Below are 15,822 nucleotides of genomic sequence, written 5' to 3'. Positions count from 1 at the left end.
ATGGTACTGTACCATGTCTGCGGAACTGCTGCGATTCCGCAGGGCCAAAACCGCAGCGGAACCGCAGTAAAAACCGCAGCGTGTGCACATAGCCTTAGGTCCATATATATTTGGACAGAGACAACATTTTTCTAATTTTGGTTCTAGACATTACCACAATGAATTTTAAACAAAACAATTCAGATGCAGCTGAAGTTCAGACTTTCAGCTTTCATTTGAGGGTATCCACATTAAAATTGGATGAAGGGTTTAGGAGTTTCAGCTCCTTAACATGTGCAAACCCTGTTTTTAAAGGGACCAAAAGTAATTGGACAATTGACTCCAAGGCTTTTTCATGGGCAGGTGTGGGCAATCCTTTCATTATGTCATTCTCAATTAAGCAGATAAAAGGCCTGGAGTTGATTTGAGGTGCGGTGCTTGCATTTGGAAGGTTTTGCTGTGAAGGAAACAAGCGGTCAAAGGAGCTCTCCATGCAGGTGAAATAAGCCATCCTTAAGCTGCAAAATCACAAAAAACCCATCCGAGAAATTGCTACAATATTAGGAGTGGCAAAATCTACAGTTTGGTACATCCTGAGAAAGGAAGAAAGCACTGGTGAACTCATCAATGCAAAAAGACCTGGGCGCCCACGGAAGACAACAGTGGTGGATGATCGCAGAACAGTCTCCATGGTGAAGAGAAACCCCTTCACAACAGCCAACCAAGTGAACAACACTCTCCAGGAGGTAGGCGTATCACTATCCAAATCTACCATAAAGAGAAGACTGCATGAAAGTAAATACAGAGGGTTCACTGCATGGTGCAAGCCACTAATAAGCATCAAGAATAAAAAGGCTAGACTGGACTTTGCTAAAAAAAAACATCTAAAAAAGCCAGCACAGTTCTGGAAGAACATTCTTTGGACAGATGAAACCAAGATCAACCTCTACCAGAATGCTGTAAAGAGAAAAGTATGGCGAAGGCGTGGTGCAGCTCATGATCCAAAGCATACCACATCATCTATAAAACACGGTGGAGGCAGTGTGATAGCTTGGGCATGCATGGCTGCCAGAGGCACTGGGTCACTAGTGTTTACTGATGATGTGACACAGGACAGAAGCAGCCGAATGAATTCGGAGGTATTCAGAGCCATACTGTGTGCTCCGGTCCAGCCAAATGCAGCCAAACTGATTAGTCATTGCTTCATACTACAGATGTACAATGACCCAAAACATAAAGCCAAAGCAACCCAGGAGTTTATTAAAGCAAAGAAGTGGAATATTCTTGAATGGCCAAGTCAGTCACCTGATCTCAACCCAATTGAGCATGCATTTCACATGTTAAAGACTAAACTTCAGACAGAAAGGCCCACAAACAAACAGCAACTGAAAACCACCGTAGTGAAGCCCTGGCAGAGCATCAGAAAGGAGGAAACACAGCGCCTGGTGATGTCCATGAGTTCAAGACTTCAGGCAGTCATTGTCAACAAAGGGTTTTCAGCCAAGTACTAGAAATTTACAATTATTTAATCTGTCCAATTACTTTTGGTCCCTTTAATAACAGGGTGGCACATGTTAAGGAGCTGAAACTCCTAAACCCTTCATCCAATTTTAATGTGGATACCCTCAAATGAAAGCTGAAAGTCTGAACTTCAACTGCATCTGAATTGTTTTGTTTAAAATTCATTGTGGTAATGTCTAGAACCAAAATTAGAAAAATGTTGTCTCTGTCCAAATATATATGGACCTAACTGTAGCGCAGTACTTGGGAAAGGCTATTAAGCAATGTACTGAACTGGTTTAAAAAAAAAAAAAAAAAAAAAAGGTTGCAGTTCTTAGGCTAATGTTATTGAAAATCAGACACAACAAAATGTCCAAGAAAATGAGTTTTCTAGTATGATTTCCTAACACAAACTTCTATCTTGATGAGACCTGGACATTTCTGGCCAGTCCACAAAAAGATTAGAGTCCATCAATGTGACCTTCTCATTTGAGGACTCAAATATTCATCCCTTTAATTAGAATTTATGTTTTGTAAATGTAGCTTTTTGTCAGACACTAGATGGTGGGCCGATTCTAACGCATCGGGTATTCTAGAATATGTATGTAATTTCTTTATGAAGATTTAATAATAATGCAATAATGCACCCCCCAATCCTGGTATGCATGCTGCCCCTCACCCCCCAATCCTGGTATGCATGGTCCTCTCACCCCCCCATTGCTGGTATGCATGGTCCCGTCACCCCCCTTTCCTGGTATGCATGGTCCCCCTCACCCCCCTTTCCTGGTATGCATGGTCCCCCTCACCCTTCTCTCCTGGTATACATGGTCCCCCTCACCCTTCTTTCCTGGTATACATGGTCCCCTCACCCCCCTTTCCTGTTATGCATGGTCCCCCTCACCCCCCTTTCCTGGTATGCATGGTCCTCTCACCCCCCTTTCCTGGTATACATGGTCCCGTCACCCCCCCCCTTTGCTGGTATGCATGGTCCCCTCACCCCCCTTTCGTGGTATGCCCCTTTCCTGGTATGCATGGTCCCGTCACCCCCCCTTTGCTGGTATGCATGGTCCCCTAACCCCCCTTTCGTGGTATGCATGGTACCGCTCACCCCCTTTCGTGATATGCATAGTCCCCTCACCCCCCTTTCGTGGTATGCATGTTCCCCTCACTCCCCTTTCGTGGTATGCATGGTCCCCTCACCCCCCTTTCGTGGTATGCATGGTCCTCTCACCCCCCTTTCGTGGTATGCATGGTACCCCTCACACCCCTTTCCTGCTATGCATGATCCCGTCACCCCCCTTTGCTGGTATGCATGGTCCCATCACCCACCTTTCGTGGCATGCATGGTCCCCTCATCCCCCTTTCGTGGTATGCATGGTACCCCTCACCCCACTTTCCTGGTATGCATGGTCCCGTCACCCCCCCCTTTTGCTGGTATGCATGGTCCCCTCACCCCCCTTTTGCTGGTATGCATGGTCCCCTCACCCCCCTTTCGTGGTATGCATGGTCCCCTCACCCCCCTTTCGTGGTATGCATGGTCCCCTCACCCCCCTTTCGTGGTATGCGTGATACCCCTCACCCCCCTTTCCTGGTATGTATGGTCCCCCTCACCCCTAGGAAACTGCACACATACAAAAAAACAAACATTTATACTCACCCATCTTTCCTGTGGTCCAGCGCTGACCTGTTCTGCCGGAGGCAGGCTCCTCCTGGTGAGGTAAGTATGGCGCCGGAGATCGCGATCTCCGGCGCCATACCCATTATCATACAGTACCTGTCTGTTTGTCACAGAAATCCTGCGTCGCTGATTGGTCGCGGCCGGCCGGGCTCAGCCAATCAGCGACGCAGGATTTCGGTTACAGACATGATAAGACGATTACATATATATAGATTGACACTAGAGACTGCACTGTTGGTGCACATCCAGCGTCTAACAGTGCGGTTCATACACCAGTTTGTAGAGAAGTCATTGTAGGGTGTTTCTTTTCTTTGTATGGATCTAAGCCCATTTGGACTATAAAGGACATAAAAATATATGTCGTTATAAGCAAGTTAATTTCCTTTTATTTTAGTTATGATGTTCAAGACCTATGACACAGCGTATGCGTCATGAAAGTCAGTGCCAATCCATCCCATGACGCATACCCTGTGTCATGACTTCAAAGCCCCCCTGCGGATCGGGTGACTGGGGTCACTGAAAGGCCACCTGACCCGCAGATACAGGGGGCTTTGTACTTCACCACAGGGGGGCGTGTCTTCGCCCCCACGTGGCTACGATCGCTCTGATTGGCTGTTAAAAGTGAAACGGCCAATCAGAGCGATAGTAATATTTCATCAATGAAAATTGATGAAATATTACAATCCAGCCATGGCCGATGCTGCAGTTGCATTGGACATGGCTGGAGACCCAGTTCCACCCCCCCCCCACGACTCACGGGGCCGACCTGCCCCCGATACCGACTGACGGCGGCAATGTGCTGCCGCCGTCATCATCTGCTCCCCTCCCCCCTTTTCTCCACTCCCCCCACCTTCCGATCCCCCCCCCACCCCCCCGGTACCTCCGATGTCCCGCTCCGGCTCCCGGTGTCCCGCCGTCCTGATTCATGGGCACCACCATCTTGGAAAATGGCGCAAACACTGCAGATTCATTCATTCATTTTGATCACTATGATATTCTTTCACAGTGATCAAAATGAAAAAAATAGTAAATAAACCCCCTGTTTATCACCCCCATAGGCAGGCACATATAATAAAATAAAGAAATTATTTTTATTTTTAAATTAGGGTTAGGGTTGGAAATAGGGTTAGGGTTGGAAATAGGGTTAGGGTTAGAAATAGGGTTAGGGTTAGAAATACGGTTAGGGTTAGAAATAGGGTTAGGGTTGGAATTAGAGTTAGAGTTAGAATTAGGGTTAGGGTTGGAATTAGGGTTAGGGTTGGAACTAGGGTTAGGGTTGGAACTAGGGTTAGGGTTGGAATTAGGGTTAAGATTAGGTTTAGGGGTCGGTTTTGGTTGGGATTACGGTTAGGCTTGTGGTAGAGTTGGGATTAGGGTTAGGGGTGTGTTGGGGTTAGGGTTGTGGTTAGGGTTATGATTTGGGTTGGGATTAGGGTTAGGGGTGTGTTGGGGATAGGGTTGGAGTTAGAATTGAGGGGTTTCCACTGTTTAGGCACATCACAGGGTCTCCAAACGCGACATGGCGCCACCATTTATTCCAGCCAATTTTTCATTCTAAAAGTCAAACAGTGCTCCCTCCATTCCGAGCCCCGACGTGTGGCCAAACAGTGGTTTACCCCCACATATGGAGTATCAGCGTATTCAGTAAAAATTGCACAACAAGTTTGGGGGTTTAGTTTCTGCTGTTACCCTTGGGAAAATAAAAAATTGGGGGCTAAAAAATTATTTTTGTTGAAAAAAAGTGATTTTTAATTTTTACGGCTCTGCGTTATAAACTTCTGTGAAGCACTTGGAGGTTCAAAGTGCTCACCACACATCTAGATAAGTTCCTTGGGTGGTTTAGTTTCCAAAATGAGGTCACTTGTGGGGGGGTTTCCACAGTTTAGGAACATCAGGGGCTCTGCAAACGTAACATGACGCCCGCAGACGATTCCATCAAGTCGGCATTTCAAAACTCAATACTTCCCTTCCGAGCCCCGACGTGTGCCCAAACAGTGCCCCTCCCCACATATGGGGTACCAGCATACTCAGAACAATCTGGACAACAGCTTTTGGGGTCCAATTTATCCTGTTACCCTTGTGAAAATAAAAAATTGTGGGCTACAAATCATTTTTTGAGGAAAAAAAATGATTTTTTATTTTCATGGCTCTGCGTTATAAACTTCTGTGAAGCACCTGGGGGTTCAAAGTGCTCACTATGCATCTAGATAAGTTCCTTAGGGGGTCTAGTTTCCAAAATGGGGTCATTTGTGGGGGAGCTCCAAAGTTTAGGCACACAGGGGCTCTCCAAACACGACATGGTGTCCGCTAATGATTGGAGCTATTTTTCCATTCAAAAAGTCAAATGGTGCTCCTTCCCTTCTGGGCCCTGCCGTGCGCCCAAACAGTGGTTTATGACCACATATGGGGTACCAGCGTACTCAGGGCAAACTGGACAACAACTTTTGGGGCCCAATATATCCTGATACCCTTGACATGTCAATTCTTTCTGCGGATTGAAAACCGTAGATAATCCGTGCGGAAAATTCCGCACCGTCTGCACTGCGGTTTTTGATTTCCATAGGGAATCATGGTACTCTACACCGCACCAGAAACTGCTGCGGGTCCGCAGCGGCCAAAACCGCTGCGGAACCGCAGCAAACTCCGCAGCGTGTGCACACACCCTTAGAGGTGGGTATTCATTTTTCTAGAATATATATATATATATATATATATATATATATATATATATATATTTTTTTTATCCCTTACTTGAGCCTTTGCGGGTTATCCAGTAGTGGACATTCCATTTTTAAGGCATTTTTCACTGTATAGTACAACAAAAATGATAATTATCAAGTGTCATTGTTTCTCTTTGCTAATTTCTCTTCGTATTTCATGTTTTTGTGTTTCGCCACTGTATACTCACTTCTTGGGTAACTTTTTCCAGTTAATGGCTTCGAGGACATTATACATGGAGTTAATGGTTACATTATTAGCAGGAAAACAAATATTTAGCGAGCTTGCTCAAGCCTTAAAGTAAAAATGCTGCCAATCGAATCTCCATCTGAAATCGCATCAGGTCCCTCAGTAAATGGCCCTTGCTATATTTCTATATTGATCAGTCATACAGACAACATTGCTAAGACTTGCACTTTATTAAAAACTGAGGCATTGCAATATAGTACACTGGGTAGAGTACTGTTGTCAGGCAAGTATTGCAGTACACGGTCTCGTCCGTTGCTTGCCTATTTCTCCTTGTTCTCTATCGGTCATGCATGGTCCATTTTTGTGGGTCATATGGGTCATATATACGGTTATATTATGGCCATAAGCATGCAATGGATGAAACCAGTTTTTCCACATCTACCGTAATGATTTCTTTTCAGTTTTTTGGGGATATCTGTTATATGTATAATAATAAAATATATCTAAATATAAAGCGTAGACTAAGTTACGGGACTGACTCATGATTTGGTAGGATTGGCAACTTTTCCAAAAAAAACGAGGCAATCTGTGCGGTGTTCATATATGAGAAACAGGAAAGGGCGGTCCGCGATGAAGCGCGTCTGGATGGATAGCGGTGTGAATCCCACCACGGTCACCATTCCGGCCTGCGTGCCTTCTTCATTCACTGTGATGCTGCCTTGTTGCTGAAACTATAGAATGTAATATTAGCAGAAGTTCCTTAGGGAAATACAGCAGGCATGCGAAATCACAAATGGACAGATTAAGACGTGTACCTAGGCTTACCAAACGAGATGTACAGTATTTTCTGACCTATCCCTTACACCACTAGTGGATTATTAGTTGATATTTTCAGCCCTTGCAGTAAAGATTTGACTACCCTGAGAGCTTGGTGAAAACCATGTGCAAATACTGTAATTGCCTTTATTTTCATTGTCCCTTCAGATGTAGGTAACCATAATCAATGGTCACACTTAAAGGGGATCTATCACCAGAATTTTGGTACCTTATCTGAGAACAGCATAACATAGTGGCATAGACACTGATTCCATTGATGTGTCACCTACTGGGCTGCTTGGGGTAGTTTAGATAAAATCACAGTTTTATCAGCAGAAAATTATCATTAGAGGACTAGTAAACCTGCTGGTAGGTAGTCAAGCATATTTATGAGCTCTGGGGTAACCTCACCCCCACCACTGATTGGCAGGCAGCTTTCTGTGCACACTGTACATGGACAGAAAGCTGCCAATCAGTGGTGGGGACGGGGTTACTCAGAGCTCAGCATTCAGAGAACTGTTAGATTTGCAGCAGAGAAAACTGATGATATCAAAATGACAGCAAGCAGCCCAGTAAGTGATAAATCACTGTAATCGGGGTCTCTTCTTACGCATTATGCTGTTCTCAGGTGAAGTAGCAAAAACCCGGTGACAAACTTACTTTTAAAGCATTTCTGGTCAAGACCACCACTTACAAAACAGAAGCCGCGGAGACACCATCACATGTTTCTCAACGCAAGCAATGACCAGCCAGGTCTTTCCCCGGGAAGGAACAACCACGGGAAGGGCAGTCTCCAATGAAGGAAACCACCTATGCCAAAACATGGTATCCATCCACAGACAGCTGTTTCGGGGTATTGCCCCTCTTCAGTGTGGAGTAGGAAACTGGCTGGTAGGAGCAATGCCTAGTAAAAGACTGTGAAAATGAGGATGAATGAACTCATGGAGATCAACATCCAACACTGCGGAGACACCATCACGTGTTTCTCAACGCAGTGATTCTAGAGCACTGCCCCCATCCCTTATGGGAAATATGCAAAACATGTAAAACAGAAGCCGCGGAGACACCATCACATGTTTCTCAACGCAAGCAATGACCAGCCAGGTCTTTCCCCGGGAAGGAACAACCACGGGAAGGGCAGTCTCCAATGAAGGAAACCACCTATGCCAAAACATGGTATCCATCCACAGACAGCTGTTTCGGGGTATTGCCCCTCATCAGTGTGGAGTAGGAAACTGGCTGGTGGGAGCAATGCCTAGTAAAAGACTGTGAAAATGAGGATGAATGAACTCATGGAGATCAACATCCAACACTGCGGAGACACCATCACGTGTTTCTCAACGCAGTGATTCTAGAGCACTGCCCCCATCCCTTATGGGAAATATGCAAAACATGCAAAACAGAAGCCGCGGAGACACCATCACATGTTTCTCAACGCAAGCAATGACCAGCCAGGTCTTTCCCCGGGAAGGAACAACCACGGGAAGGGCAGTCTCCAATGAAGGAAACCACCTATGCCAAAACATGGTATCCATCCACAGACAGCTGTTTCGGGGTATTGCCCCTCATCAGTGTGGAGTAGGAAACTGGCTGGTAGGAGCAATGCCTAGTAAAAGACTGTGAAAATGAGGATGAATGAACTCATGGAGATCAACATCCAACACTGCGGAGACACCATCACGTGTTTCTCAACGCAGTGATTCTAGAGCACTGCCCCCATCCCTTATGGGAAATATGCAAAACATGCAAAACAGAAGCCGCGGAGACACCATCACATGTTACTCAACGCAAGCAATGACCAGCCAGGTCTTTCCTACTCCACACTGATGAGGGGCAATACCCCGAAACAGCTGTCTGTGGATGGATACCATGTTTTGGCATAGGTGGTTTCCTTCATTGGAGACTGCCGTTCCCGTGGTTGTTCCTTCCCGGGGAAAGACCTGGCTGGTCATTGCTTGCGTTGAGAAACATGTGATGGTCTCTCCGCGGCTTCTGTTTTGCATGTTTTGCATATTTCCCATAAGGGATGGGGGCAGTGCTCTAGAATCACTGCGTTGAGAAACACGTGATGGTGTCTCCGCAGTGTTTGATGTTGATCTCCATGAGTTCATTCATCCTCATTCTCATAGTCTTTTACTAGGCATTGCTCCTACCAGCCAGTTTCCTACTCCACACTGATGAGGGGCAATACCCCGAAACAGCTGTCTGTGGATGGATACCATGTTTTGGCATAGGTGGTTTCCTTCATTGGAGACTGCCCTTCCCGTGGTTGTTCCTTCCCGGGGAAAGACCTGGCTGGTCATTGCTTGCGTTGAGAAACATGTGATGGTGTCTCCGCGGCTTCTGTTTTGCATGTTTTGCATATTTCCCATAAGGGATGGGGGCAGTGCTCTAGAATCACTGCGTTGAGAAACACGTGATGGTGTCTCCGCAGTGTTGGATGTTGATCTCCATGAGTTCATTCATCCTCATTTTCAAAGACCACCACATAGTCACAGTTTTGTATAATAAAATCCAAAGTTAATGTGACATTGAGTTAAAAAATGGCTAGAGATTAGTGATGAGCGAGTATACTCGTTACTCGGGTTTTCCTGAGCATGCTCGGGGACCTCCGAGTATTTTGGCGCGCTCGGAGATTTAGTTTCTGTCGCCGTAGCTGCATGATTTGTGGCTGCTAGACAGCCTGAATACATGTGGGGGTTGCCTGTTTGTTAGGAATTCCCACATGTATTCAGGCTGTCTAGCAGCCACAAATCATGCAGCTACGGCGACAGAAACTAAATCTCTGAGCGCGCCAAAATACTCTTAGGTCCCCGAGCATGCTCAGGAAAACCCGAGTAACGAGTATACTCGCTCATCACTACTAGAGATAGTTTGTCCTTGCGCCTCAAAACTAGACATGGTTTAGATTTATCTGTAGATATCACTTTCTTGTAGTAAATCAGTTGACCATGCCTTATCTTTTACGTCATTATTGTATTTTTGTACACCAGAATACTGTCTAGATATTTTGATGATAACCCCAGAGATTCTTTTCTTGTGCCCTAAACAATGTCCTACCTGTGTTCAGAATATGAATGGTCCATTCTTTTCTTTGTCAACCATAGTTGCTTGATGTTAAGAACTTGAAAGTTTTGTTTTTACCTCTCCTAAAAGATTATAAGGGGGCTACCTCCCATAATGAAGTCCTACTTCACTTGGGTATACTCACCAGGCCGATATTGATGTCTTCATCTGTAATGCCTGAGAAATCTGCTCTACTTGTGAACAGGTCCTTCACCCCCATATTGCTTAGTACATCCCTCAAATTGTAGTTCTTTTCCAACTTGAAACGTGGTAGATGAACTTCTCTTGTCCTAAGAACAATTACATGTGCTCTGTTTCATATAGTCTGTAGTACAGATAACATGTTTGCTCAAGTTAGGGAACACAGATAGTACCATACTGTCAGCTGTATGCAGGAGCACATCGAGTACTACGGAGTCTAACCTGCTGGGTAGAAAAACGGTGGCAATGTTCACATGTCCAGTAATCATTAGAACAGATCCAGCAGCAATCCTTTGATAGAAAAGTTGTTTAGACACGACTTTTCTTTTTGTCCACCTGAAACCGCTGATTTCACCTGGATTCATTCTTTTAACATTGAAGTCTATGGAAAACAGATCCGTCTATTTTTTTCCCATTTGAAAAGGATCGATTTTTTTTTTTTTTTTGCTCACTGGATCAGTTTCAAATGGATGACTACTTGAAAGTTCACATTTCCATTAGTATATTTAGTTTCAACCTCCACAAAGCAGAAAACAGGTTCTTTTCAAGTGAGAGAAAAACTGATGGCTATTTAACAGATCCATTTTCCATGGAATTCAGTGTTAAAAAAAACAAAAAAAAAACGACTTGAAATCATTTTGTTCAGGTGGACAAAAAAGTTGTGCCAGCCATAGCTCAACTGGATCCATACTAACTGATGATTGCTGGAGAAGTGAACAAAGCCTTAAAAACGGAGCTTTCACTTTTCCAGTATGTGTCAATGTGCTCTCTCTTAAGAATCTTTCTTTTTTCCATGTACATTTACTAGACTTGGCACATATTTTCCGGTCCATTATACCGACCGCTTCCGTCTAACAGCGGTGGCCAAACGTGCAGTGTTTCTGATCACCGGACTGCACTGTTGGCTACTAATGCAACTATCTCCATATTTACAGTCATGGAACTTCCCTCTAGAATTTGCCCCCCTAGTATATATTTTTTAATCCGCTATACAGTTCCAGAGATACGGGACTTTTTATTTAATTGTCTTTATAAGAGGGTGAGGCTCACAGGATTCTCTGGGGCATGTTTTTTAGGTTGCTCTGCTTATATTCCCTGTGAGCAATACCCCTTGGTAAGAAAAAAAATAGCACTAAATAGAAAAAGGTCACCTCTGAGACAGTTCTGGTGTATTAAAAAAAACAAAAACCCAAAAACTGTTGTACTCAGGGGAGCAGCAAGAATAAACTAAGAGCAAAATCTTGTTACGTCTGACTTCGTGACCAGACCCTTTTAATGCAATTATTAATGAAATGACACCACAATCGTTATGCCTTTTTCCTATGTAGCTCTGGAGCTGCTACCATTTTATGGGATCACAGCTTGTTGGGGTTGTTGTCTAAAGAAAAGAGCTGCCACAGGTGAACAGCCCTGTCTAGGGGTTTCACAACTTTGTTAGAGTGGTCTCTTGACATGCAGGTCGCAAGTTGTACCCCTGTTAAGGCCCCGCCCCCCAATTGTCAGCTGTAATCTTGGGAAGTGTTACATCATAGCCAAGCAAAAAAAAAAAAATTGTCTACGAAATGTAGGACCAGACTGGTTCTCCAGAGCAAGAAAGTCTCATTGTACATGAACTCTAGCCTGATGTCCAGGAGATGAGGATCTTCAACAGAAGACCGCCCCACGATCTATTATCTCAGACTTCCCTAATGGGTTATATGAAAAACGTGGGCTTTTATACATTGTACACAGTGGATTTCCACACCAACATCGAGATTTTTCTTTTTAGCCCTTTTAATTGCTCTTGAACTTTATAATCGGTCATAAAAGCCAAAAGGAAAGCTTGTGCCGTACATGTGGAAGGGTTTTTGTAGTGGATTGGATACTTTTCATTTTGTTTGTTGGAAAAATATTTTTATGTACCGCAATTTTTGTATTTTACCTGTTAGTCATGCTCTTCTGCCATCTTTCTATCAAATGTGGACTGAGTTGCTTCTCCAGGAGCTTCATACCTGATAGTTTGTGCGGCACCACTATCAGCATGCTTATATTACCAACATAGGGCAACTGCAGAACGTCACAATCCAGTTCCGAATCCAAAGCAACCAAAAAGCTTCCTTTGAGCTTCATCATTGGAACTTTTACCACTTCTTTATCACTAACACGGAAATTTGCACTGTAGGTTTGCTGTAGCGGAAACTTGTTCTCCCATGTCCCTGTGTGAAAAGAGAAAGTATTCCTTCATCTTAGTTTTACAGACAAATAAAAAGGGATAAATGGAACCTGTCATTAGATTCATGCTACCTAAACCACATGCAGCGTGAATCAGAACATGGCTGTTTGATTGCAGCCAAGTATGGTTTTTTTCTGAGACGTTGGGGTGTTTCGAAGAAACAAAGTTTGAAAAGGCGGATGGGGACTAAAAGGAGAGATCTGAGTAGTCCAGCGTAGCCCCCGGAAGGCTTCTATCCACGCCAATCAATCAACTGGAGTATAGTGAAGGACAGCATCACACCAGACTAGTCAGGTCTCTAACTTTTAGACCTGGCTTATCAAACATTCAGAGAAAACCATAACTAGATGCTATCGCAACAACCAGGTTCTGATTAATGTTGCCCGTGGTTTGGGCAGCATGAATCTAATGACAGATTCCCTTTTAAGAAGATTTAACATAACTAGTGCAAGGGAAATGTGAGAGACCAATCACTTTACAGCTCCCAAATTTGAGGTGCTCTATGGAAAATGAAAAGCACAACCTTTTTGGTCACTACTGACTACGCCTTCACTTTTCTTTTGCACTTGCCTCTTTTTGTATGAATAAGTGAATAACATAAATTTACTGCTTACCTTTGAAATAGATGCAGTTAATGAGTAACATTAGAATATTGGGATTGAGGTTGGCCAATGCCTCCTTTATGAGCCCTTTGGTGAGCTTCTGAATTCGCTGGTTAACCTTGTGGAGAAAAGCTTTTTGTTCAAAATCGCCAACTTGAGCCTCCGCATAGTAAAAGTTTTTTAGGTTATCCTGGAAATCCTTACTGATAGGGAAATCTTTCCGTATGTAAATGTCATTGACTGATCTTAAGATGTAGCCAAAGTCTCTTCGAAACAGTCTGTGGGTTAATTTCCGGAATACTGAGTGAATAGTGGTTTTGTCATACTTTGTGCTGGCGTTGATAAATTCTTTAAAGCCCAATGTGGAGAAAATTTCAGTCTGAGTCTGCCCTTCCGTTCCCATTGATATTGTAGCCATCGCTGTGGACACTCCAACTGGTGCCAACAAGACATTATCCGTTGCGTTTGTATTCTCTCTGATGGCACGGTAAAGATTAAAGCCAAACTTTGCATTTATAATGTTAAGCCTCTGGATTCTAGTTTTTCCATGGAATAGTTCATATATGTTTCCTTGGGTTTTGTCATCATCTTTGATTTCCGGAATAGCATCAATGATTTCTGAGTAGTCTTCATCTTCACCAAATAATTTATCGAAGTCTAGGTAGTCCTCATCATCGTCTCCTTCCGGTATGAGATCATTGGTCACGGTTTCGTCTTGTAAATTCATTTCGCTTTGTGAAGGAAGACTCCGTGCGCTCAAAGAATCCGCCCCATCGCTTTTAGCAAAATGCTCTTTCAAGTCTTTGACACCACATAATGCCGTAGAAATAAGCAATAAGCTTGTGGCAAGATGCAGAGGGCCCATCCTTGGAGAAGTGATTCTGGAACATCAAAATCAGTTTGAAATGCTTTGACAAAATATCTACAGTCATACATAACTGGAATAAGATTCATATCAAGCTAGGCCTTTTGGGACCAGCACAAATCAGTTTTGGAAAACGAATGTGAAGTGTCCTTACCTGAAGGCTACTTGTCGCAACTGCTAAATGTTGAATGTAAAGCTATGACTCAACAGAGCTAGAACATAACCTTTGTCACTATCCAGAGTAAACTGTCCAAAACATCAAACATGCACAGAAGTGCCTGTACAGCTAAAGTCCTTTCCTTCTGGAGGCCCCCTTTCTCCCTCCCCAGCATCCCTCCCCTTTTATTTCCTGTATTCCTTTGTAAAGTTTACAATAACAAACTGTGTGGAAGTTTTGCGGTGTTATGTTTTTTTTTACCTTTTTTTGTACTGCATGAATTCTTCTAAAGTCAATAGATTATTGTTTTAGGTTACTGTCCTGCTTAATAAAAATTGGCAACTAGTTTTCCTGATTTGGATGAAAGGGCAGAATTTATTCAGTATTGTGGTGAAGTTAAAATTGTAGTCAATGGTAGAGACCTAAAGAAAGCAGAATACTGTGTACAGCTGGATACTTTTGGAACGGCGACACTTTTCGATTACAAGTGCACAGAGCAGCGGCATGTACACACATGACTTACTGCTCAAAATACACTCCTCAACATGGAAATTTCAACACCAAGAAAAAAAAGTTGCAGAGTTATGAAAATCACAAGCTATAGAGGCATGTTAATGATGAAAACATAAAAAGATTTTCCCAAAACTTGATTAATTCAGTACTTAGAATGAGCGCCACTTGCACCAATACTGTACATGCGTTTACACACCTTTACATGCTATCAGGGAGGTTATTGCTGGTGTTGGGAATTCAAATCATCAAGATCCATCGCTGGCAGCTACCTTTGCAATTGCTGACAAATTATATCCCATATGTTCTCAATGGGAGACAAATCTAGAGAGGCTGCAGACCATATTAACACGTTTAAGTCACACAGCCTGCTCACAGTACCATGAGCAACGTGCGGCCTGATGTTGTCTTGTTGAAAAATGACTGCTGGAACACTTTGGAGAAATGCTGTTAGTATAGCAGATATGAAGAATAGAAGTGTCTGGCTACCATATGTTACCCAGCAACACACCATAATTCCTGGAATAGGACTGGTGTGATGTTCCATCGTGAAGGCCTCTTCATGACATTGCCCATGTGATCTCCAGACTAATCTACATCTATCAGTGAGTCTAAGACAACAGTGGAACTCCTCGCTGAAGAGGATGGACCTCCATCCTACCCTATATTGCCATCTTGCCCTGCACCAGGATAGCCTTTGAGAGCAGTGGAGGGAGGTCAATGGAATTTAGACTTCTTGCTCATAGCCCAGTGTTGTGCAAATACTTGATTATTCGTGTAGACACAGTTTGACGCTTCATATTAGGTATTTGACAGCCAATATCACTTGCAGTATAGAATGGATCGATCGTAGAACCAGTGGTACGACCATTTTTCCAAAGTGGCACAGGATCCGTTTTCAGTATGATAATGCCACTCCTCTTGTTGCTCATGCTTCTGTGAGTAGCCTAAACTTGATACCATGGTCTTCAGCATCACTGGACTTGTCTCCTATCGAGCACATCTGTGTCTTTGGATGACAATTGCAGAGGGAGTTGCAAACAGCAGATATTGATGATTTCTCCAAGTGTATTCAGCATGGCAGAAAATTCCTCAGACAATCATTAATAACCTCATTGATGGCAGCCAATGTGGGTAAGTGTGTGTGTTTTTCACGTGGTGCTCATACTTGATGCTGAATCAAGATGTTTCGAAAATTTTGTTTCCATTTTGTCATCATTTGCATATCATTAACATGTCTATAGATCCTGGTATTTCCATAACTTCAATACTTTTCCTTCTTGATGTTGACCTTTTAATGTTGAAAAATTTTGTTGGCCTTTCTAAAGA

The 15,822-nt window shown here is 43.6% G+C and overlaps 2 protein-coding genes across 3 annotated transcripts in view; one reads left to right on the top strand and one right to left on the bottom strand.

Moving 5' to 3' along the window:
• The window catches only part of PI4KA (phosphatidylinositol 4-kinase alpha), a 201,207-nt gene that overhangs the window by 83,285 nt on the left and 102,100 nt on the right, over positions 1 to 15,822 (top strand). The window lies entirely within an intron of this gene.
• On the bottom strand, positions 6,276 to 14,132 carry SERPIND1 (serpin family D member 1). Its single transcript, XM_073559135.1, has 5 exons — positions 13,981 to 14,132; positions 12,974 to 13,842; positions 12,069 to 12,342; positions 10,092 to 10,236; positions 6,276 to 6,795 (listed from the first exon to the last, which is right to left on the bottom strand). The coding sequence occupies exons 2-5, from the start codon at positions 13,824 to 13,826 to the stop codon at positions 6,604 to 6,606; spliced, it is 1,464 nt and encodes a 487-aa protein (XP_073415236.1). The 5' UTR covers positions 13,827 to 13,842; positions 13,981 to 14,132; the 3' UTR covers positions 6,276 to 6,603.

Source organism: Dendrobates tinctorius, unplaced genomic scaffold (genome assembly GCF_039654945.1).
Source record: "Dendrobates tinctorius isolate UK_male_01 unplaced genomic scaffold, ASM3965494v1 ptg000265l, whole genome shotgun sequence".
Taxonomy (NCBI): domain Eukaryota; kingdom Metazoa; phylum Chordata; class Amphibia; order Anura; family Dendrobatidae; genus Dendrobates; species Dendrobates tinctorius.
This window is presented reverse-complemented; position numbering and strand designations above follow the sequence as displayed.

Coding starts and splice junctions, on each gene's coding strand:
- SERPIND1 (XM_073559135.1), bottom strand. CDS start 13,826: ATGGGCCCTCTGCATCTTGCCACAAGCTTATTGCTTATTTCTACGGCA. Junction 12,343..12,973: donor TAACTGCATCTATTTCAAAG/GTAAGCAGTAAA, acceptor CTTTTCACACAG/GGACATGGGAGAACAAGTTT. Junction 6,796..10,091: donor AAGACATCAATATCGGCCTG/GTGAGTATACCC, acceptor TACATTCTATAG/TTTCAGCAACAAGGCAGCAT.